The sequence below is a fragment of the Rhipicephalus sanguineus genome, chromosome 4 (genome assembly GCF_013339695.2).
Source record: "Rhipicephalus sanguineus isolate Rsan-2018 chromosome 4, BIME_Rsan_1.4, whole genome shotgun sequence".
In the NCBI taxonomy this organism is placed as follows: Eukaryota; Metazoa; Arthropoda; class Arachnida; order Ixodida; family Ixodidae; genus Rhipicephalus; species Rhipicephalus sanguineus.
In genome coordinates this window covers 44,131,902-44,157,717 of record NC_051179.1, presented here as the reverse complement: position 1 = coordinate 44,157,717, position 25,816 = coordinate 44,131,902, and the positions used below count along the sequence as shown (strand labels likewise).

At 46.8% G+C, this 25,816-nt stretch overlaps 1 protein-coding gene across 1 annotated transcript in view; it reads left to right on the top strand.

Moving 5' to 3' along the window:
- Positions 1-25,816, top strand: part of LOC119389870 (uncharacterized) — a 297,565-nt gene that overhangs the window by 176,124 nt on the left and 95,625 nt on the right. The window contains exon 3 of the mRNA XM_037657277.2: positions 1,576-1,759. Within this exon, the coding sequence (XP_037513205.1) occupies positions 1,576-1,759 (184 nt within the window). The remainder of the gene's footprint in view (positions 1-1,575; positions 1,760-25,816) is intronic.

Below are 25,816 nucleotides of genomic sequence, written 5' to 3'. Positions count from 1 at the left end.
GATGCCGAAAACAAGAGTGCGATAAGGTTATGATGAGAGGGTCAGGCTTTATCATCATTTATGCCGGTCTCCTAGGCAACTATGTATACTGGTAATCTGAAATAAGTATACGATATGATGTGATATGATATCATAGACGCGCTACAGAAGAACACACCGCTAACATTTAGTAAATGGTTTGTGCAAGGGAACACAGAAATATAATTTAGTGTAACATCAAAACCGAATGCCTAAATATTGAGGGAAACATTATAGTTTATGCCCTTTCGATCAACCCAAATTCAAACGCAATATTGGATTAATGCTGAGGTAAGTTAAAGCGGACGACTCGCTCATCAAATGGTGATATCGGATTACCACGACTTGCGTAAGAAAATATGCTTGTTTTCTCAATGTATCGATGAATACCTAAGCGGTGACAACATACTTGTACACACAAACAGACTCGGTGGGGCGCCCGCTTTCGAGGCGTACAAGTACACGCTTTTCTTGCTGACGCGTCGGTGCACGAGTTCCGAATTGATGTGGGCTGCTAGTGCGGTGCACAGAATTCTCAATACATGGGCGTTTCTGCATGTCGTCGCTACTCGCCCCTTTCCTTCCTGTACTCGTTTAAAAGGCAAAATACCCCTCACACGAGATACACCGTGCCCATTTCACCTTCACTTCTCTTCCTGTTCAACAAGAATCACTTGCATACCGGTAGCCTAACAGTAGTCAAGAACGGTCGCTGTCGAGATGGGAAATATACTATAGCTCAGCACGTTGTATGCGCTTTTGCAGCACGTAAACTAGCCCTGCTACATCCAGAGTTCACTGCTTCTCTATACGGGCACCGATCAAAGTTACATTAAAGGGACATGGAGAGGGCAAACAAACGAATATTAATAATGAAAGTAGTGACCAGCAGTCCCAGATGCCGAAAGTTCAAAGAGCGAAAAAGTGAAGAGATGGTAACGTCGCCTAAGATTGATTGATTGATTGATTGATTGATTGATTGATTGATTGATTGATTGATTGATTGATTGATTGATTGATTGATTGATTGATTGTGATTGATTGATTGATTGATTGCATTCGCCAGGCTGAAAACCGGGCATCCTAGTTTGTGTACTATATGAGAAACACATTCGTACGCGGCGATTATGAGCACGCATACGAGACATGTATTCAACGGAGAAGCATACACACGCTTAAAACTATTTAAAAAGTCTAACTAAGGAATTTATCTTCGGAGAATACTTGAAGCGCTGCCGGCAAGCGTTGAGCTCATTCTTCACTGGTGAGCGTAATGGAGCAGGCCTTAAGCTGCTGAACGCGCATCCGCGTATTGGAACCGGAGTCGGCTAAGCGATCAGTTCGTATCTGTCAACGCATGTGAAGTAATGCCATTGGACGCGGTGGCATAGTGCCACGGAAATTACACAGCACGTGATCAGTGTCCTCAGGGACTTTGGACGCCATAGCGAAATTCTTTCGTAGCGCACATGTTACATCACGAATTCGCTCAATCAATGAAGTCATCGATCACCATCGTTATCAGTCGAGATGTCTCATCACACGCTCTTTATGCAGGGCCAACACGCCGATGGAGAACCAGGTGACGCCCGTGTACCTGGCGGCGCAGGAAGGTCACGTCGCCGTGCTGCAACACCTGGTCACCGTGGCTGGAGGAAACCTGCACCTGAGGGCACGCGATGGCATGGCCCCGCTGCACGCCGCGGCACAGATGGGAGCCCTGGACTGCGTCCGCTGGATGGTGCGTACGACGTCGTCTCGGCGTTCTGATTTGTTGAGCGTGGTATTTGAGGGTTGTTAGGGGTAACTCTATCACCGCGATGAAGCAAGCAGATGATCGCCACTGGGAACGTGAGCACAGCTTTGACGCAGTTGATGCACTATATATTTTAATTCCTTAGTTCCGTGCAGTAGGTTTCGAATCTTGCAAGACGAAGATCTTGCCAGGACAACAAAGCGCGGGACGAGAAAACGATGGTGGATGATACGTTAAAAGGCTCACGAGGATGGCTTAGTGGGCTAGTTCGTATTGCATGTTAGAAAGGTTACAGCGCACAAAAAAACAAAAAAGACAGCGCCGAGTCTTGTTTATTCTTCTCTTTATCCCCGTCTGTGTGCGTTGTAACCTTTCACAAACGTTAAGAGTCGTTTGTCCTCCTGTGGCAACATATAGTCTTCTAATCTGCTTGATCCATATTATACTTTATGACATATATAGCGGTCTAGCGGTTTACTCGCCTCTCCTTGATATATATTTTTCTTTTTATTAGTAAACTATTTATCTCGACGTTGAACAGTTACACATTCTTGCAATCATTCCGGTTCTATCAAAGTCTTGCTTTCTTTTGTAAAACTGCTACTCCAAACGTCTTTTGCTTCCATCCCCATTGAATCTCAGCGGTTTTCGGAGGTTGGGCGTCCCCAACAAGTGCACGACAGCGCTGCCATTCGACTGAATTTAACTACTCGCCTTAAACTAACGTGAGAGATCGCGGCCTAAAATTCAGGTGGGAAAAGGGCTTATTAGCTGAAAACTCCTTTCTATAATTACAAACACCTTACAAACGTTTTTTCATGGCCTCCAAGTCAGCCTACGTGTGTACTCCGTGATGCGTGCGTTTGAAAGCACTTTTTTAACCTTAGCAAGGTGATAGTGTCGAAAGCATTCTCTGGCGTTATTCGTGCAAGCGCAAAAACACGTCCTGTTAAGTCTACGTTTGCCTGATTATGCTTTTCTCCAGACAGACTGTACCTTTCCAGGGATGTACGAGAAATAGGCACATGCGAGTGGGGAGACGTGCGCGTTGAAAGGAAATCGTCCAAGTTGCGTAATATTACGTTGACCGTCATGTATTCGCCTGCATTGTTCAACTGACTAAGCAGGCGAAAGCCAAAGAAAAAGCACTCAACACAGCGCCGTGTTGCGTCCCTTTATTTGTATTTCATCTGTGTCAGTCGCGCTGTGGCCACAATGAGGCTTTACCAACTCGCCTGGTGCTCCATCTTACTTAAGCTCTTTACGTCTTCGCTGACAACTCGAAAAAATTTACTGACCCGACACTCCTTGTTGTGCCTGAAGTTTAAGTTAACAGCGTTGTGTGCACTTATTTCGCGTCGAAACGAGGCAATGATATCCTAGCAGCTCATTAGCATGCAAACCGCGACCAATTCGACGTAAACCGTTCGTTACGTCGATCCCGCTCCCCTTCGCTGCAACCGGGAAGCGTCCGCAGCGAGCGTTGCGATAAGCAAGGATAAAGCGGGAGTGGCCGAAGCCGTTTCTCTTCTGCCACACTCTGCTTATCGGTAAGCATCGTGTGCCGTTATCGTAAGTTAAACTGGCGAGCGTCTACAGCTTATAGCTCCAGCCATGCGCAGCTTTAGCGTAAGAGCTCGTAGCAACAGCACGACGCAGCGGCGCACCTATATGTTCGCGAGTTCGTTCTCGCTTTTAACCCCTTCGCACCAATTAGTTAAGACGCCGGGAGCTCTGCGTGGGCTTTGCCGCCTGGCGCCGTCGGAGACGCTACGCTGCCGCCGATAAGTCCCTGCGACCAGACACGCTGTTATCTATTTCTAATCTCTCCCCTCCCCCCTTTTTTTGAGCTCTCTGCGACGTCCATTTCTTCTTGTACTGAATCCTTCTCGGTACTTTGTCATTAAGTCGAGCCAGTTACGTAAGGAACGGAGTGGTAATTGCGACTGATATGGAAAGCTTCCGAGCCTGTTAATGGTAAGGCCTCAGAAAGGAGCTCTTTAGGTACAGTTTCGCCAGCCTCTCGCTATCGTACTCTACTCGGTTACCGCATTTTAGGTAATGTGCTTTGTATACGCCTACCGCGAAGCGAGCCCGATATGAAGCTGACGGTAACGAGGCTTTGCTTTCTAAATGGCCAGTCTTAAGTACTCGGTCAAGGCGCTGTAATCAAAAAAGGCCAGTTATGTGGTGGAGTTCCAGGTGTGGAAAAGCGTGTGCGTGAGCGGCGGTAGTTTAAGTGGGTTGTTAATCAGCATTGCCTTTGGAAGGATCAAGGGGAAAAAAAACGCAAAGTGGTGAACAAAGGCACCTTGCATCAAGCTCTTGATTTCGACACCGAAAATTCTGCTGAGCCTGGCTCACTGAAACATAGATTAAGGGGTTGATCTGAGCCTTTTATTGAGTATGAGTGAGTAGACTCTTTAGTGAGCTTACCAAACTTTCCTGAGCATAGCGATACATTCGGTGCTACGTTAGAATTTGTTTTAACACTTATAAGGTTACATGCAAGCATATATTCTTGCAACTTAACGGAACCATAGCGATACGGCATTCATTTTAACCGGCGCCCACAAACAGAGTTGAGAAGGAAGTGAAAAGACATTCAAGGGGCTCTGCCACGCTTTTCGAAGTAACCCTCGAATGGCTTCATTAAAGGAGTTTATTGCTTCATGAATCGACCGCGGCAAAACATTATTAGAATCCGTCAAGTACGAGCGGAGTTACAGTGACTTGTCGCACGCTGTAATTGCTTTCGCTCTTCTCTCGTGCCGACGAGCGCGCTGGAAGCTAAGCAGGGAGGGATGGCACGGGGGAAAAGAAGTTACGTCACGCGTGCGTCATGACCTCGAGCACTTATCCATTTTCTTCCTTCGATTTCCTTCGAGCGCGTGGCTTACTTTCAGTGTGATCGCGAGCGCGGACAAGTGGCGGCCTTCCGCGGCGGCCTCGGTAACTATGCAGCTCACGATGCTCAATTAGCCAATGGCCGTGAATGTGGGTATATGGCGCGGTCATTTGGGTATATGACATCATTTGTAGAAAGAAGGGGGAACGACTTCTAGCTGACTTAGAAAATTAATTGTAATTTCCAGGCCGCGTGCTGCGCTGTAATGTTAAGCTCGCGTATTCTCAGGAGCGTCGACTACCGATCGGCAGCGTTTGCTGGCCATGCTGAAAAAGTGTTGCAGGACCCCTTTAAGAACCGCTTGAAACCACGCTTCATCTTTTACGTGCATTATGACGCACAGACAGAGAAAAAAACTTTATTTCTTAACTAATTCTAAAGACCGAGTCGTCGCTGTTGGAGTCGTGCTAAGACCCGGTCGTGGTGATGAATACAAACGTGTAATCCTGTCGATCTTCTTTGCATGGACTACAAGCAGTGGCGTACAGCTCCATCGTATAACTACGGTGTACAGCTCCGACTTACAGCTCCAGCTCCCTTCGGTGCAGCTCTGCCCAGCAAAACGGGGGAATGTTCGCTCTTCTTAATCCAATTGCAAGTATGCAGATCGCAGGCATGTCCAACACAAGGAAGATGTGCAAAAGCGAGAAGACATGGCGCTCACTTGCAACTGCCTGATGTTATTGCTTCCTGCTTCCAATTTTTACATTCGCAGTAAGGCAACAATGAACGAATGGACAGCAGGAGCGTTTGGCATATAGTAGCTCCGCTGTCTAGTGCTCCTGTGTAACGCTGCAATACATCGTTACATAGAAGATATACGAAGAGTAGTCCTGGCTGTGTTTGGCAGCGGGGTGTCTTCGTAATTATGGCACCTCGTCGTAGTCTTCCGTTTCAGCGGCCCACCCTCACCGTTCGTCGCACTCGTGCAGTGGTCGTTGTGACAGACGCCATCGTGAAAGTATACACTCGCTGTCATTATCACTGAGATGTCATTCTATACTCGGAAACTGCTTTGTGCAGTGAAGGATCTATGCCTACTAAGTGTTCATACATACATACATACATACATACATACATACATACATACATACATACATACATACATACATACATACATACATACATACATACATACATACATACATACATACATACATACATACATACAATGCGGCCGGCATTTCGATGGAGGCCCCCAGGTGGTCGAAATTTCTGGGGCCCTCCACAACGGCGTCCCTCATAATCATATCGTGGTTTTGGGACGTAAAAACCCTTCAATTCTTATTAATGCTAAGCGGTCTTGTTCTTTATAGGTCGAAACGCCCATTATGTACGTGTTGCGTTTTTATCAGGCCGCGGGGTCGTTAGTCGCATTTGCCCTTCGGGTTTTGTTTTTCTTTTTTCAGTTCATCACGCATAATTAGCGGAAACAAATTCGCCTCGGGTCCAGGGGACAACAGAATCTGAAGTCGACTTTCGGGGACGGAAAGTCGGGGGAGGCTTAGAAGACCGGTTCGGAGACACAAGCGGCGATGTGTGACGGGGACGACTTGCTCGTTTGTCAAGCTTTGTCAAAAGTTGGTTGCAAAACATCACATACATATTTCGTCCTCACACCGCGTATGCCTTTACACCGACTCGCGATATCATCTCGCGAGCGCTGGTCCCGATTTCTTGTCGCTTTGTAACAAACACACACTGGCCACTCGACAAGCCTTCAATGCAGGCCTCCTTCAAAAGGTGTCTTGAAAGTATTTCGCTGCGCAGCCGTAGGCCATGTAAATCGTTGTTCACGCCACCGTTTGTAGTCGCCACGCATTGTAGAGTGCGAGCGCGTGATTAATTGCCGCCTACATCGAAAGGCGAATGTGAGCGACGATAAAAGTTGGCGATAAGTAATTGGGGTAGACGGCGGAAAGTTTTCCTAACTTTAGTCGCCATCTGGGCTGGGCCCCTCATTACTCGCTTAATTGTGATTAAACGCCACAACGACGAGGTGTCGTTCCTTTTTGTTCTTCTTACTTTCTTTCTTTGTCACCAATGCATGCAACTAGTTGCAAACCAGATATTGAATTGGGAATACCGGAACAGTGGAAATCGACGACTAGTAGTGGACCGTTCGTGAATAAAGGAATAAAACTTATCGGCGTTTACGTTGCAAAAACCACGATATGAATATGAGGCACGCCGGAGGGGAAAGTGGAAGGGGGGGGGGGGAGGGAATCCGGGTCAGTTTTGACCAGCTGTCTTTTTTGTTTTGTTTTTTACTACTACACTTACATCGCTAATGCGTTTTGTGCATTTCGCCGCCATCAAGATGTTCAATACATAGCAGCATTGATCGCGCAATTACAGACGGTCCCAGAGCTCACTTGCGCTACGTGCGTCGCTCGAACAACTTCCTCCTCCGGTCCAACAAGATGTCAAATAAGCTAACTGATCGTTTAGCCTCCTGGGCACTTGTGAGACACCTGTGTGCCTTGTGGTTCTCTCTAACGCGTGAAGGCATAGAATCGGGCTTGAAGACGCGGATTCTATTTACGGGTCACTGGTTGCCGCACTTCGATGCGCGCGCGTCGCTCTAACGTGTCCGTTCCACGAAACGTAAGCGACTGCCGCTCAAAGCACTTCACCTAAGTCCCCGATCTTGCTGAAGTCAGTAGTGCGCACTGGCTGAGTTTCCTTTAATGTGTTGAGTTGCGATAGCCTTGGTTCAGTTTTCAGTACATGCAATGTTTAATGTCACTTCAAGAGTTGCTAAGCTAGATTGGAAGATCGTGCTCACTTTTCAGCATGACGCATGATGCTTGTCTATTTTAACACGAAAGTGTTATATGCCGGGGTCCACCAAGACTTTCATGACGTATTTCTGTCACGGAAGTATGTCAGCAAAATGAACGCCATCAGATGGTAAAGAAAAAAAAAACTAAGAAAAGGTTTCATTGACTGGAGTCGAACCCATAACCTCTCAGTCCGCGACGATGGTTGGCGGGCGTTTAGCCCACTGAGCTACCGCCAAACACATTACGGAGGCCACATGAACGCGCCTTTTATATTTCACACTTTCCTCTCACAGTGCTCTTGGATGGATGGATGGATGGATGGATGGATGGATGGATGCTATGAGCGTCCCCTTTATAACGGGGCGGTGACACGTGTGCCACCAGGCTCGAAAAAAGAAAAAAAAAAAACTCGCCGTTGCTACGACCGTCCCATTCGGCACGTTTCCAATACAAGTTTAATTTCGTCAACGCTTTAGCACACTGTCAGGTGGCGTCTTTAGCCCAAGCCTCGCTCATAGCATCCATCCATATCGAAAAATATCTCTCCGACGCTCGCCTGGCTGTCCCACCGCGTTCCCCGCTCGCCCTGTGAGAATTAACAGCCAGGCTAGAGGGAAGACACGACGCGCGTAGCGTTTCTCTTCGCCTTTGACGAAGATTTGAAGGAGTGGATATCGAGTATCAGTGTTCATTATGTGCTTGTTCATGCCATCTTTGCGCGGGGGATTCACCATATCCCACGAGTGGCGTAGGCAGAAATTACTTTAGGGGGTGGGGGGGGGGGCACGCCCTTGATCCGACGTGGGGTCTGGGCAGGTAAGTGGCGCCGAGTGTCATTTTCTGCTGTGTATATGATGGCAGAAAAAGTTTCTGAGGGGGGGGGGGGCACGGGCCCGGTGCCCCCCTGGCTACGCCCACTGGCGGTGTCCACGTATATGTTAAATACTTCAGCTGCCGCAAGGGTTAAATCATGGTCACGGGCGTTGGTCGTCGGTACGGAGACGTGCCACTAAGCGTCAACGTGAGTGCGTCCACATCAAGCGGTGCTACATCTGTCCAACACAGTAGACATTGTACAATGTCTTATATACCAATGGACTATATACAATAAACTACTTCTGTGACGACGTGTTTCACTTTCGTGTTATACCGATTCCTATGAAGGAGAGATCAGCCATATTTTTTTTTTTTTACGAGAAGAGAGGCTTGGCACGTGAATGGTGCGGGGAGTGTGGTAGTGGAGGAGGATTTAATCAGTTGTGAGTTGTTGTTTTTTTTGTCCTTTATTATAGAACATTTAATAATTCAAGGGAAAGGTGCGGTCTCTATGCGACTGAACAGGTTCTAACAGACTGCAATCAAGAGTAGACTGGTACCAGAAAAAATTACGAAGCTGAAACGATCGATAATGTCTGATTCAGTTAGACACATTTTTAATCTTTTGTTGTCTATGTTATATTCAAGCGGTTCGCTTGAATCTCAACGTCAGAGTTTAAAGAAGGGTGGAGCTCAAGTGATCCTTCTTCGCTTGCGCTGATAAGGCGTTCGTGTTTCCCGATAAGGCGATAACGCGTTGATGTATGGTCACGCCGGGCTAAACGAGCCTTGCTAGAAGTTCTGTGAACGACAACCATGCCTCTATAACTATAACCACGGGTTATACCTGCTCGTTCAATCGTATCCCACACAACTAAAAAAATACTATTTGGTTCAGACAACGTTTCGACTACACTCTTCAGAAGAAAAAAAAACTCACAGGGCTCCTTTTGCAGTTACCTAAGGCGACTGGAAGGCGAAAGTAATCTTCTTTTTCTTCCCAGTCCATTTATTGATCCTGCCCCGCCACCCTCCGAAAGCTTTGTGCACCTAGCGTGGTTTTGCACTGGCTCCGGGATCGGAAGCATCTCACCCGGTTTTGAACTGCCTCCGTGATCGGTCCACCTTTGACCAAGCTACGATGTCACGTGATGACGGCATCACGTGACGCTACGTCACGTGACGTCACGCCAGAATTTGTGAAGTCGTGGTGACGGCACGAATGTTTACGATTTCTGACGTCATGATGATGTCATATGGCGACGTCATCACGTGATGGGGATTTTTTGCATCACTCGTGCTGTGCCCGAAGCCACGGGACGCCGACGCCGCCTATGCGGAATGACGACGCCAACTGTCAATTTTCGCGTTTGATGAGGCATCTAAGGCTCTCGCCTTTAAAAAGTATGTGTTACTCTTTTTGGTGAGTCTTAACTTACCACGTATATGACTCTATTTAAAGAGTCACGTTAACTCTATTTTGGGTCTCACGACTCTCCGACAAGAGCGTAATGATCTTCCAAGAAAGTCCATGTGTCTCTTTAGGGAGAGTCACATTCGTGACAACTCAGGACTCACAAAAAGGAGTCGAAGGACTATTTTCTGTTTTGTTAGAGTACAGTGGACTTGTCTTCGTTGGGGCCCTGACAGCTCTCGCGCTTCCTATTGCTAGCTTCCTGGTTAGCTCAGTTGGCAGAGCGACCGCCCCCGGAAAGGCGTCGGTCCTGGGTTCGATCCCTGGCCCAGGACGAATTTTTCGGCAACTAAGGAGATTTCTTTCTGAGGAATCCGCATTGATTTCCCTGCGGCTTCCTGCTATAAACGGGTGGTTGTCGATTACCCTTTCTTAAAACAAGTCCGCACGTTGAAACGCCGGCTCCAACGCCATTCCGCGTTCACCGATTTCTTCATCACTTCAAGCATCTTTCCCTGAACTTTTGACTTGCCTGAATTTCTAGTATCTGGGTAACGTAAGACATACATAAAGGGTCGCACGTATCCAGTGGTACACTTTTAATCAGGTCCTGGTCAAATGCTGGCTATATCCAGGAAACCAGACGAAAAATGTCTGGTTTCCTGGCTATATCTAGCACTTTAAGCGGGACCTCATTAAGAGTGTATCATTCGATTAGCGGCAGGCGTCGAAGATGTAACGCATACGTGAAATTCCAGTCATCTATCGAAACGCAAGAGTCGTTTCCACGTTGATGTTCGATGTTCCGAACGGGGTCTCGATTCGCCATCCTTCCTCTTCGAATCGGTCTATCTTTATCGCGTCGGCAATTGATCTCGCCGACGCAGACGAATGGAACAGCCAATCGCTCTCTGCATTCACAATGAGGAGAGAATTACACGCTCGCGAGTTTCAGTAGGGCGTGCCGCGCCAGATCCGAACAGCGAGTCCGTGCCAGCGTCGACGGGGCCCCAGAAAAAAAAAAAAACAATCTAACCAACGAGAGAACAAGAAGAGCGGAAAACCAGGCCTGCGTGACGGGCGCGCGTGTTTTCGTTCGCTAATAACAATTACGCTTATGGTTAATAACCGCCGTCAGTATTTTAGTTTTCTGAACGTCCAACCACAATCGCCGTGCGTGTATTGCTTTCAAGGTGTGCTTGTGTGTTTGTGTATGCGCTAGATAGACCACGAACGGCAAGCCAGCAGAGGCGAGCGGTTTCCTTTGTAGTGTACGAAATGGGGGCCCCCCTGTTTCATTTTCCGAGCCGCCTCTCCTATGGGAGTCGACACGATGGCGTGTTTCTTCGGGTGTTCGAGTGCTGGATTTGCTCGCTTCTAAGACCCACACTTTCTTATTCATATTCATGCACACGGCGTAGGTTTTACAGCGAAAGCTGTTATGAGATCATTTCACCGGCCGTTTTTGGCGCCGTAGTTGTCCGCCGCCGCCGCCGCTGCCGCCGCCGCCGCCGCCGGTGTCCGTAACCAGTATCGCTCGAAATAAGAAAAAAAAACTAAATAAGAAAAAAAATTCCAGGATGGAACGAGGTTCGAACCTGGGCCCTCTGCGTGGGAGCCCAGTATTCAACCTCTGAGCCATGCCGGTGCTTGAAACTGCTTTGCAAAAAGGTCCTGTACAGGCTTCATGTCGGGAAGGAACCACATTAGCATATGCAATATAGCGTGGTAGAAGAGTAAAATAAGCACCAAGCGTCGCACAATGCGAATTCTGTAACCAGGCGTCACACAATGCGAATTCCGCAACGAGTAGGTTGTTGATTGCTTCCAACCCATTACAAAGGGCTCTGCCATAATTCTTCATCGTCATCAGGCACAGCATCAACAAAGTGCGCATAATGCCTTACATGCGTTTAGCAGGTACCACGGCTCTCCATAGAATGACGAAAAATGGCACAGTGCCTGCTGCCCTACTTCTCAAAAAAACAGCATATCCACGGAGCGAATGATGATGAGTGAGCGAAGCTGCGGAGGTTCATCGGTAAACCGTGAATCTTCCGTGAATTCTGCCCAGTACATCATCACCGACGTGAGATCGGGCGCGTTTATATTAAAGGTTCGATGAGTTATGACGACTTGCAGCTCACTTTAATTTTACATGTACGCTGTGAATTTTCATTGTTTAGAAAACCATTGCTTTAGAAAACATCTGGCGTGTTCGTTAAGCGCTGGCGTCTTTTCGCTTTGCTTTACCGCCTTCTTTCGTTTTGCTTTTATCGGGTGTTGGTTTATTTCCTCAAAATTTTTATTGTATAATCGAAAAAATCTCACAAAAAAAAATGGCTGCTAAGAAGGACAGCGCCCACTTACACTTCTACTTCTACTAACGTCCTCGTTCTCGTCAGAAGAATTCCATGTTTTTGCACAGGAAAATGTCCCACCGGCACCACCTCTTTAAGACTACTACGCTAGGAGGGACGAACGGGTCTAAGGAGCTGTCAATAATTTTAGCGTAGTGGGTTCCACGTGGGAGCGGCATGATCCATTTCCTCGGGGTTCTGAGTAAAATTCGCACCCCCCCTCCCCGTCCCTCTTCCACGTGTATGTTATACACGGGAGAGGGAAATAGCCCACCCATGGAAATTACTGGCACTTCTCCGCCATAATTCTTCATCGACCTTCAACAAAGTAAATAAAGTTAGTTGGTGCTTCGTACGAATAATGGCTTAGTAGTGCTTCCCAACTTCACAAAAATTGTGATTTATGGCGTAGTGGGTACCTTTCTAGAGTTACTTGTATTGTAGTCCCAAGAGAGCTTACGACGGGCTCTAGAAACGCCGCTCTTGCAGCTTTCGCTGTGACTGTGCTGCGGTTTCAGCGCAGGCCTGGCGTTTTTTTGTCCGCTATTGTGGCTTGCTCACTTGACATTGCCATTTGACAGAACGCCTTTCTCACATCTCATATATGAGTCATTGCTGAAGGGGATTTGGCGCCAGGTTTGGAGAAACATGTCGACACTTGTCTCCACAATGACTCAAATCTGGAAGACGATTCTGAAACATAGAGTTTTTGTTCCGCGGGGATGTGTCAACACGCAGCGACCGCATCGGGTGCCTCACGAAAAAACAAACAAAAAAAAGGACAGCGCCCGTCCTCGTTCTCGTCCCATGTTTTTGTGTTCTTTAAGGCTAGGTCTAACTGTCCCCACGTGGGAGCGGCTCGCGGTGTCACCCCAATGGCTGGCACTTCTCCGGACCTTTAAATAAAGTTCTTCGTACCGTACCGTAAGCGCTGCATTCTAATGGAAAAAAAAAAAGAAGCTTGAGACCACTTCCGTCTCAGTAGATCACCCGAATAAAGCGCTATTAACCGCATTAGGCGAGAATATAATGCCAGTACCATTTAGAAAATTCGCAAAGCTTTATTCCTTGAGAAGCCGCGCGCGGCATGCGACCCCCGCTATAAACAAAGTGATGTGCTAGTCCCTATACTGTGGGTAGAACTTGGACAGAAATGTGTGCGTGTGAACTTACTATTTGCAATGTGAACTCGTGCGGGCGAACTGTTCATTGTCATGTTATTTTCTTCATTTGTTTCAGTTTGCTACATCTTTGACAGATTTAGGCACCGTCGCGACTGCTGCTTGGTGAAGCTTACGTTTACAAGCTCTGTAGGTATAGCTGCATGTAGGGGTGAAGTGCGGTCCTTGTACGAGTATAAACGCGGTAGTTTGCTGCCAGCCGCTTGGCTCGCCGACAGGTTGGTGATCCGCTCGTAAAGCGGTGCCTTGCATGCAAAGTGGCGTGTCTGCGGTGGAAAGAGGGAGGTACCTTTTTATCGGCGCAGTTGCCGACTCTTATGGCTTACGCACATTGCCCGGCTGCTCCGGAAAACCAGAGCCTTCCCGCACCCTGTCTACGTATATATGCGACCGATTCCCCCCCCCCCCCCACCTCCTCTCTTTGTATATTTCCACGCCGTTGTTTCTAGGTGAAAGTGGCGCACGTGCATTAGCATTTCCATTCCGTCTGTGCAACTTTGTCTCTTTGCCATGCATACACTCTCTCATATGGGGGCGTGTTGTTTTGAGGTCGTTTGTTGCAGTTGTCAGTTGCTCGAAGCCTCTCATGTGGCTCAAGATACGTACAGCGTACTACGTCCGCCTCGTTAGGTTACTGAGCTCGTTGCGATAATTAATTTTACCACCGCATTGCTAACGAGCGTTGGGACGTACGCGGAAGGTATTTGCATAAAATACCTCGATCCCACAGGGAACAGTATTAACATTTCTGGGCCTTCGTCCATAGAAAAGTTCGTGCAGTACAGAACAGTTCGTTTCCTGTAAGCCTGGAATTGTTTCTAAGAACTGGTACCAGCTAATTCTCTTGGAGGTACGTGACGTCATCTGAGACAGCCGGTCATTGAGCAGCTCTTAAGCAAAAATGCTTTTTTTTTTTGTCACCTTAGCCTCCACAGAGGGCAATGTGCTGACCACCAGGAATTTCCGAAAAAAAAAAAGTGCAAGTCACGTTTGTAGGATGTGATTCAAGGAACTGTTGTAGTGTTCACTATCTTTTTTTTTTCTGTTCCGCACTAATCGGAATTAAGTGGCACCGCTGCACGCGGCTTCTGCAGAGAGTCGTTCAGAATCTGCCGTGCGCCAGTGCTTCATTGCTGGCCGACTTGTATGAGCCGCTGTGGCACAGAAAAGAGAAGAAGGAATGGGGAAAAGATGATGAAGTCGTGTTCTCAGTGATTTGTTCAGCTCGACGTCCTGTTGTTACGATAGACAGAGGTTCTGTGCTATCCAGTATAACGGGACATTTCTGGTAGAGGTGCTGGGTAGCACAGGACCTCTGCCTATCGGAACATCAGGACGTCAATCAATCAATCAATCAATCAATCAATCAATCAATCAATCAATCAATCAATCAATCAATCAATCAATCAATCAATCAATCAATCAATCAATCAATCAATCAATTTATTTAATTGCTAAGAAAACTGAGTGAGTACAGACAAAAAATTATCCAAAAGTTTTCACAGGGTGCCCTCCCGCCCAAACGATGGCTGTCCCATCTTCCCCACTTTTAGTAAAGGAAATAGAATCGGGAGCTGGTGTAACTAATCTCCTGTCCTTGTACTCCTTGCCCAAGTTCCTTACTTTCATTTTTATTTCATACATAGAATGCGACTGATATAGTCCGAGCACAGCGTTCAAATTCATCAATCTCTTGCTACATGCGCACTGTCTTCCTCCTCCATGTTGATTCAAGATCTCCCGGAAGCCCGTTGCGATACGAAAGTTTGCACTTATTGGCACCAGAAAAGGACACTAGGAACTTGCGAATGTGAAGCATTACCTTAAGCGGTTTGCAGATCTTCATCATCATCAGCAGCAGCAGCAGTGGCCTCATTACTCCCACTGCACGGCATGTGCCCCTCCCGTGTTTCTCAAATTAAGCCAGTCTATCTGCGCTTGCCGCGGCCACAATATCCCCGGAAACATAATCTCATCCGCCAACCTAACTTTCTGTCTCCAGAAAGCCTAGCAAATCCGCCTAGCAACTCCGTCGTAATTTCTCTGACCAATAATCAGCGATTGCGCCACTAAGGGGCACAATAAAGGTATCACCAGGCAAAGTAACAGCCAGACCTGAGCTCGTTCTTCGCTGATAACGCAGGGGGCTCTTCAGTCTGCAGCAGCAATGCTTCTGCGATGCTCTTCGTTTTGTCGTTATCTGTTGAATAGCTATAGCTCTGCCAGACTTCACTGCTGAGTATGACATAATTATGTTATGACCACAATATACACATGCTTACCTCAATGTCTTTGACCCATGTGTTTCAGGAAGTACTCGGCGAGTATTTGTGGCCATTTGTAACTTTCCTTGGCCTTGTACTACTTTCATAGGCTCAGTTGGATTTGTTCTCAACACTGTTGCCGCACTTGCACGCTTATGAAGGCGGACAGGCGATGCATTAGTGGTCTGGGCCAGTGTTGTTGAAGTGTGGTTCCCCTGGCCCTACTATGTATAACACTTCGCGTACAATGCTCTGATTGCTGAAGAACATTTATCCGTTCTACTTCAGTACGCAAGTAAAATAATAGAGGACCGCATTCACGTATCTTAAGTCGAACTATGGAAACATTGCGCAGTTAGAGCTGATAATTAAGTCCATATACTTATGTACAGGTTTCAAAATGTCTCTTTGCGTGCGTCAGTGCACCCACAAGCAATTAGACCCAACAATTCAACCTGATATTCTGTACATGTTATGTAGTTTATACAAGCCTGCTATTTTAGGCTTAGTTGGGGCACGAAACGAATTCAAAGGAAGGAAAGCTGTATGTTCATGCAGTTGGCTCAGTTCGCCGTATTTGCCCCCTTGTATCTCATAGCGATGGAGTGAGGAGCTCTTATTTTCTGCATAACTTCGTGCATGATTATCTGTAGAGCCGATTTTGATGATAAACGAAGCAAAGTTACTGATCATTAGTTGTCGATGTCGCGTCATGTTCAAGCCAGAATTGGACTTCTAAGAAATCCACACGACAAAACACTAAGATATAGGCATTTATACAATTGGCTTCACTTACGCCTGATGTATATGGAACGGAGTATTGAAGCGCAACGAAAAACCGTCATCAGCTGTGTCCGCTGCCAACATATGTGCTCTCAGAAGCCAGATTCATAATCGAAAAATCTTGTTTCGCCCTCTGAAGGCAACGTCTGATTCACTAAGAAGAACGATCGCGTAAGGGCTGGATGTCAGCCAGTAATAAGCTCACGTCTACTTGCATGTGCGGTGAGCGTTTAGATGTCGATTTGGACGCCGAACGTAAAACAGATGCTGCGTCATGATGGTTCCGCTGTCTGCTCTGGATGTCTGCAAGGCCGTATACTACAGTCAAACCCGGTTATAATGAACTGCGCGATTATCCGGATTTTGTTCCATATATCAAGTATTTCGATATAGCCGAACCCGCTTTTAACAAATTTCAGCATGTCCCACCACGGTGGTCTAGTGGTTATGGCGCTCGACTGCTGACTAGTGATGCAGAACTATCGGTAAATTGACTATCGATAGTATCGATAGTTTCTTTGAAAACTGTCGATAGTGTAAACAAACTATCGATAGTGCTACTATCGATAAACTATCGATAGTTGAATTGGTAGTATCATCGGTAATATTACTAGCGATATTACTGCCACGTGTGTTTATTGCTTTGTTTTGATGTATTCGGGTTTCACCCACAGACTGTTAGCTGCATTTGACGCAGACCGCGCCGCAATGTTTGAGAAGTTTCGCGATTGTATGACATGTTAAGGTTACGCGCCGGACACGAATATTCCAGTTTATTCGAGAGCTTGCGCGCGAGCACCAGCGATAACGCTGGAGGGTTTGATGACTGATGTATAAAAGACGAAGCGTTCCACCGATTATCAGATTACTCGACGGCTGGCGACTGTTCTTGCCGCAATCAGTGCGCAGCGTGTATCGCTTGTATTCTGAGTTTTGATTTTTCTGGGAACAAGTTCGACCAAAAAATGAGCTTCGTATTTCCCAGTCTTCATGCAGCATTCTTCACCGTCACAACCACATGCCAAACTATCCGCGGTGCGAATAATGATGCTGTTGCTGTCTGGCCAAATTGCCAAAATATTCGCGATAGCCTACTATCAGCTTCGCCTAATTTATGAGTAAATTTTTGGCGAGAGTTATTATTTGCGCAGTGAAAATGGCTGCATATGTCCATCAATAAATTAATATTTACAAGCAACCAGTTACATCTTATAATTAACAAACTCAGTTCTTGATAACTTTTTTTATTTTGAGATCAATAAATGCAATATAAATCTGAAGCCGCGCAGTTCCACCCCATGTAACTGCTTCCTTTCCGCTACAGCTGAATAGTTTGACTTTATGACCATGTGTCAGCGAAGCACTCTAGTGAAGAACACAATATCAACTTTCTTGCCCTTCAGCCTGCTCCTCCGGCTCCACTATGTACCACGCGCGCGGGGAACCAAGTTTATTCTCCAATGAGTTCGCGCTGTTGACTTTAAACTATCGATAGTACTCACTATCGATAGCGCTATCGATAGTATCTTTCACCATCGATAGTTCGATAGTGAATCAGCTATCGATAGTATCGATAGTACCATCGATAGTTCTGCATCACTACTGCTGACCCGAAGGTCGCGGGATCGAATCCCGGCCGCGGCGGCTGCATTTTCGATAGAGGCGAAAATGTCTGAGGCCCGTGTACTTAGATTTAGGTGCACGTTAAAGAACCCCAGGTGATCGAAATTTCCGGAGCCCTCCACTACGGCGTCTCTCATAATCATATCGTGGTTTTGGGACGTTAAACCCCGGATATTATTATTAACAAATTTCAGCACCTAGTTCGCTAAGCAAAGTATTACGAAGCATGACGAAACCACGAAAGCAAACGTAATGTCATGCCACTCAGTCTGCAAAATATGCCTCAAAAGCAATTTATTGTTCCACAACCTGCATTTACAGTTCATTATAGAAAGGATATTTCAAATAAATAATACTGAGACAGCTTCGCGTGTTTAGTATAAAGCATAATTAGTTGTACCCGGGTTCGTTGTAAACGGGTTTGTCTGGATTAAGAATTCGGCGCTCAAAGGGTTAAGGCGCATGGCACGGAATACTAAATTTAGCAAACAGAACATTCATTGTCATATCCGCTCAGTCACAATGCATAAAAATGAACATAGAATGTCTATACAGACTTCCTATAAATGTCTAATAGTCCCGTCTTGCTTCAAGTGAATCTTGTTGTCTATTCTAATTACAACACGCAGGCTCCCTACGTGACACCAATACAAACAGTACATATTCGTTTTCTCTCTCTCTATTCCGGAACGCATAGACTTTCCGAATGAGTGTGTTTAGTTATTTAAATAGACAGGTAAAATATTGTGGGACCATCCGATCCCAGGATGTCTGTAGACATCCCGTAGACATCCTGTAAAAAATCTCGCCAGACCTCGTAGAAATACATCGACAGACTACCGACAGAGACAGTCTACAATAAATTTGCGATGGAGGTGCTGATCGGATGGATAACGTACATTTGCAATACGGCCGTAAGCGCGCTTCTGTGGCGTCGGGGCACCGTCGGTCTATACTCCCTGCCGAAGAGATCAATTGATTCTGCAGCCCTGCGCGAACAACCTTGCGGCTACCTCCTTCTTTCTGTGTGCGTATCTCTCTCTCCCTTATACCACCACCGTTCTACCGTTCTGTTTTGTTTTGTAGTTACACTCTCTCCACGGACGCCCCCTTTCAAACTCTCGCTGCTGGCTCGCGCGCCACTTGCGTTTTGTAGTGCGTACAGCAGCAAGCAGCAACAGCGACGGCGGGGGCACGCGCACGCAGCGTGCCGGGGACATCGTAATTCCGTGCGCCACCTTCCCCCCTTCCCCTCCCCCCTCCACTCCTTACCCTCAACAACGCAACAGCCCTCGTCTTTTACTCCCTTCCCTCCCCCATCGTGGTTCACTTCTTCCCCCTGCTCTCCTCCGTCCCTTGCCGTGCTTCTCCGAAAATCTGGGGCATTCGATTTCGAAGATTAAGTCGAGAACGGTGAAACGAGCTCGAGTCAAATCGTTCACTTCTCCCGCGATCGAGAGGAGAAGAATTAGTGCGGTCCCGCCGCCATGCCGGCGTCGGCTGCGCGCGTAACCGGCGGTATACAATAGTGCATGTAGCTGTGCGTCGTCGAGCGTACCCCAACCTTCATCAGGACATCGACGCCGCCGAACGGAACAAGTAGACTCACCGAGTGAACTGCTCTGAGTCCACGTGCAAGAACGAGAGTGAGAAGGAGTGCGACAACGAATTTGTTTTGTTTGCTTTTTTTTCACACTCCATGGTTCATTTGACTTGGCTCTAGTCCAGCAGTCGTTGGCCTCCGCTTTTGCACCGTCCTGTGGCGAACTGCCCGAGTGCCCCAACAAACCGTGAAGTGCGAACCGAGGGAGCAACTGAAGTGATCCCGACTTTGAGGATTAAACTCGACGACAAAGTGACAACGTGACGTGAAGTGACGCGGATAACTGCGTCGTTTGTGACGGCCGTTCGATCTTCTTTTTCGAAGAGATCTTCGCTCGGAATCTTTAGACGTGTGGTGACGTCACTGGGATGAGAAGAAGTGCGTGACAACGACGGGCTTGACTGGTTCTGATGGAACTGGGCCGTTTCTTGTTTTTCCTTCGTAGTCAGTGTTCTGATTGGCCCGTGTTGTGTTAGTTTGAGCGTGACTCCTTTTCTTATCTCCCTGGTCGGAAACGTTATCGGTTTTTTGATGGCTTGTGAGGTGAAGGGTGGTTTAGTTGAAAGTTCCCAGGAGTGAAACCTGAGCTTTCGACGATGCTTCGTGTTGACTTCGATCCCGACGGGATATGAATCTACGCAGACTCGTCGCTAAAGCTTGCTGCGCGATCGGAAACCTAGACCACGCAAGACGACTCCGACTTTGCTGCCAGACTAAGTTCGCCACTTTCGTGCGTATTGCGTGCAGTGTCCTGACCGAGATGAAGCAACCGACACGGCGTTTCGTGGAAACAGTGTAGAATTACCTCCCCGAGTCGCATGCACCTTCGTGCATTGGCCAGCCGTAGAGTCCGGTCCTATAGGGTCTCCGTGTAATGGAAGCCCCTTAGGTGAGAGCTAACAAGATTGGGCGTCGGATCAGCCGTAAACGAATCGACACGACCCTGAAGGCAAGAAAAGCAGCGGCGCGTCGGCAACGTGCTCCCGTGCAAGTGCGCCTCGCGGTGATTCTCTAAATAAGCTATACTGTGTGCGCCGCTCTGTGTTGGCAGTGTGGGTGGCGATTCCGACACGCAGCTGAGCTCAACTGCGGCGGAGACCGACTGCGTTTGTGACGTTTCTCTTGCGAGTGATGTAAACCGTCGTTGTGTCGCGTGTCACGTGACTGGCTCGACTAACGTGCCCCTCGCCTTTGGGCCGCAAAATATCTGGAGCGTAGGATAAGGCTTACATCGAGGCGCTGTGGATTTCTTTTTCTTTGTCCCCTGCTAAGGAATCCAAAGTCCCGTCGGCAAGGTATGTTCAACTTTTCTACCATTGTTTTCGTGACCACAGAGCCCGTATATCTCGTCAGTTGCACGTTTACTTATACAGTTATGTTAATCAACTTTGGGAACGCTCTTCACGCCTATGTGACACCTTTAATACACCGAATGGTGTGCTCGATTCTAGCACTTCTTTTATGCGGAATCATGCAGTGATGCAATAAATGATACCTAAACATCCCCACTGCAACAAGTATACGTCACCAAGGGTACAGGTCTTTTAATTAAAGCAAACCTTTAAGCGTCTACTTTGCTGAAGTTTCAGGTTCTGGCACGTCTACTCTTGCTCAGCCTCTCGTCCGAGGTGAATGTCCTTAAATGTTACGCAGTCTTATGGTTCGTGGCCCAGTCTATCCGGCAACCTTTGGTATGTGATCGAATAGACAGTTTAGGCCACTGTGCAACTGTGCATGCGACAATGGGTACGTTGAACTTCCTAGGCCAACATTTCCTGCATCGCATGTGCGAATGGTAGGGGTCTGAATAGATGAAGACGATAGCTTAACGAGAGAGAGAGAGAGAGGGAGAAAGAGAGAACCTTTATTGGTAAGGATTGCCAGGTTTCTCCTTGCATGGCTGAGAGCTCTTGCGTCCGCCCTCAGCTCTTTGAACGGTCCACGGTTGTCTCAGGCTTAGCCGGGTGTATTTGGACGTAAAGATACATCATGACAACTTAACATTATACATGAAAGCTAGAACTCGCACAGTACAAGTGGCTGTGGAGATAAACAGAAGTAATCAAGAAAAATTAAAGAGGTATTGATAAACACGGAAGAAAGCTTTCCTTATAACACATTCCCACATATGCGTGGATTCGATTTTTTTTTCATTTCTCTTTTTACTGAGATAAAGAACTCGGAGGGTACCTTATGCATTCGCCTAAAATGACTCGAAGGCAAAAGCTATCTCTTTTCGTTTATCTTCTCAGTAGATTGTATTGATCCCCCCGTCCCCCGAAGGCTTCCTGCTCCTAGGGTGGTTTTGTACTGCCTCCGGGATTGGAGGCATTGCAGGCTTTCCGCGCCTCACGTGCCTCCGAGATCGGCCCACTACGACCAAGAGACGATATCGTTGATGGCGTCATCATGTGACGTTTCGTTATGTGACATCACAACTTTTGGAAGTCTGTGACGTCATGATTACGTCACATGGTGACGTCATCACATGATTTTTTGCATCACTCGTGTTGACGCCGATGATCACTTTTCGTGTTTGATGAGGCATCTAAGGCCTTAAAATAAATGGAGGAGTTGTCGCCACCGTCGCTCTCGACGGCTACTCATTGTCGCTTGGTTAATAGCGTCGATCAAAATTTTTAATGACGGATAAGATCTTGCACGCGTTGAGTAAACGTCCTTGTGCAGAAGTTCTCATCGTGAAGTCCGCGAATGTCTGGGGCACACAAGTACACGACACACCTGAACAACGATTCGGTATTCTTCGCAGTTGCCATATGCGAAGAAGCGCTGATGTTGGATCTTTGATGGCAGTGGGTCCAATACTTCTCTTATATCTAAAGGCAACGTCGATTGACGCCACAGTTATAAGATGAAGAGCCGTTCCAAACATCGTGTAGTACAACACGACACCTCCCTCGGCAGCCGCGTATGGATTTCGTATGGATATCCGTGCGCACGCCTATGCTTGACACTATCATAATCGAACGTGGTACACGAGAGGAATCGTGTCGATTGCCTCACGGTAAACGAATCAGCGGGGTATATACACCTAGTTACGTTTTACGTTTCAGTAACTATCTTCGTTATTAACTGATAAGCTGCAGGCGTAACGGGCGACACACTCGACATAAGTCTGGCTATAAAAAGTATCATAAGCACCGCTCATAATGAGAGCAAGCTCCTCTCGTCATAACGCACAATATATATTTTATCGCTGTTTTCACGTGCTACAATACCCTGGGGTAAATATCGCGTACTAACGACGTACCCCTTTCCACGTCGCTGCTGCTGCTTGCGTACTAATCAGGTTGGACTAATCGTCATATTTGCATATTACCAACGTTCCAAGCGAGAAAAAAAAATAGCAAAAGGCACGTGGAGCACACGCCCGCGTTACACTTCTTGGAAAGCGAAATGGCTTCCATAAAGCGCCGAGCACGTTTGTATAGTTAGGAAGTCCGTCCCGCAGCAAGTGTTTATTTATCACGGAGAGATCGCTTCCGAAGGAGGGATTGCAGAGTCGCCTGGAGCAGAACACGACGAAGGATTGCGTCACATATTCACAAACAAATATTAAAACACACAGACACACATATACACATGGTTGTGGTGCATTCGGCTCACGTTCGTGCGTAGAGAGCGCGTGATCATAAACGGCATTATAATGTTGCCTCGATGCAGTGTGTGGAGACGAGAGCGGGTAGCAGAATGTGCCTACGGCCATGATCAACAGCAACGAGCTGCCTTGCGTACAGTACATATGTTCCTTTCGTCCGTAAGCGACCGCGCGAAGGAAATGAGAGCCACTTAATTACTTTCCGGTCAGTCCGATCTATTAAGGTGTCACGAGTCTCGCTTTTCGGGGGCAGCTATAATAACCACCTTCCGAAACTTCTTAATTCGTTGATAACTGTGTCGGGGGTCGAGATAGAAGTCTAGGACACAATGAAGACAAATTGGTGCGCGCGTGCGCACGACACTCGACTTTCGAAGCAGTGTCCTTCGATCTTAGTAATATCCTTATTTGTTTGTCCTTGCAGAATGGTATGGGGCCCAATTCGCCAAGCTGTTCTTTATTTTTTCGTATACGCTCTCTGTCATTGGTCAAAAAGGCTTTGCTAATTATATGTCCCGCACCAGTGCTGGGCAGTATCGAAGATACATGTATCTTAGATACTATCTTAGATACTCTGTGGATATCTTGTATCTGTATCGCGATACGTCTCGAAATACGAGTATCTGTATCTGTATTTCCGATACATTCGATAATGTATCGTGTATCTTAAGATACAAGATACTTCTATCGCAACACAACCGTGCAAAACAATAATCGCTGGCCAAGCTCGGCTTCTCAAGCTGGTACTGGTGTCACTAAGCCATCTGAATACGTCTAAGGGCAGTGACGTTATTTTATTTTTACGCCAGAGGCATCCAGTGAGGGTTGTAGATCAGGAAGACAAGCACGCGGATGTCTACGCCCAGCCCACGTATGTTTTGTTTTCTCGATTTCTTTTCTTTTTAGTTGCGCCAATGCCGCGACACTTGCACTTGGCCACTGTCCTGCGCCGCGTACTCCACCACGTGCGGCGTCTATCGCGCAAATTCCGATGTTGTTACAGCGTCGTTATTGAAGATTCTCTTGCGTCTTGCTCCGTAACGAAATGTGATGCGTGCAAGAATGAGGTTGCTTTGCGTCGCGTGGATTTTACATATCAGCGATCTGAAGGATCTCGTGGATGTAAGTTTGACCTGCATGCAATGCATTAACTTATATGCAAATAAGATTCTAACAACTTTAGCACCACTGCCTGATGCTAGATCTAATAGAGCAAGCGTTTACCTAACAGAAAATGTCTTGGCGTACCGTATTTTTCACTTCCATCTACAAGAATTTATGAAACCATAATTTGATTATTAGCACAAGTGCTTTCTTAGCTGTGATTTTGCATTGCATACATTACTTAGGTCCCTGCAGTTTTTCCGGTCTGGTCACTGCAGTATGTTCTTTGTAACGCACTCCCAAAATAAGATTGCTGCTTTATTCTTCTAACTGTTTGCTTTGTTTCTACTACTGTTTACACATTTACACGTTGCCAAGACGATTTTGAAAACAAATATATTATTATGTGGGCGTGCCTTGAGTATACAGCACAAAATATTCTGCTTACCGCTTAAGAAAATAGCGAAATTGAGTTTGCAATATAACAATGGAAGTCAATAGGAGCCATCTTAAAGACGTTAGGAAGGGGATTCGAGAAACATTGTTTTACTGAATGCTCCGTTTTACTCATGAGCGTAACAACGAGCCATTTCAGGCAATTTTAGGGGCGAAGCTCCTTAGGGTGTGGGTCGTTCCCTCCTCTCTAGTAGTAGTATGTATGTAGCCAGCTCTAGTTTAATGAATCGCTCATTAGATGCCGTTTCATGTATTTCTTAGAGCTATAGTTTAATGAATTGCTCACTAGGTGGCGTTTCATGTATTTTTTAGAGCTCTAGTTTAATGAACTGCTCACTAGATGGTGTTTCATGTATTTCTTAGAGTTGCTGTTTAAAGATGACAGATGGCGCTTGTACAATGCGAATGGCGCATGTCATTGGATGCCTGCGATCGTAAAAGGCGCTCGCTCTTGGCGCGCTTTCTCTTTTGCTCTGAGTCGCCGGATGGAGGCAGACAAGGCGCTCGCTCTTGGCGCGCTTTCTCTTTCTCTCGGGAGCGGACACTTTCTCTGCATTTCACCGATCACAAAGCGGTGATAATTAAGGGAGCACGTAAACCAACAGTACAATAAAAGTTTGATGTTTAATATATACACGGTGTTTCACACTCTTTATATGATGTACTGGGCGAATTTCACGGAAGAGTTTCACGGTTTACCGATGATTCTCTCCGGAGCTTCGCCCCACTCATCATCATTCACCCCGTGGATATGCTGTGATTTTTTTCATAGGCGCTGAATGTTCTATTGTCTCAACAGGTAAGTTGACGATACTTCATGCTCATAGCTATTAAGGGCGCCATCTGTACTGTGTTTTTCTACTCATTCAATGTGAATGTTTGATACAGAACAACCTCTCTACTTTACTTATATTTGTTTTCCTGTTTGACACCTTAAATATTTTTCGTATTACTAATCGCCACGTAATGGGAGCTATAAGCGGCAATAGCGCGAATAGCGGCGGTGTCCTGTGACGCTTTGTGCAACTATACAATACGTCTGAGACATTTCTGTGTTGCACATGTTCTCTCGTTGAAGAAAATTTGCTAAAGGATTGAACGTTAGTGAGTATATCAACAAAGAAT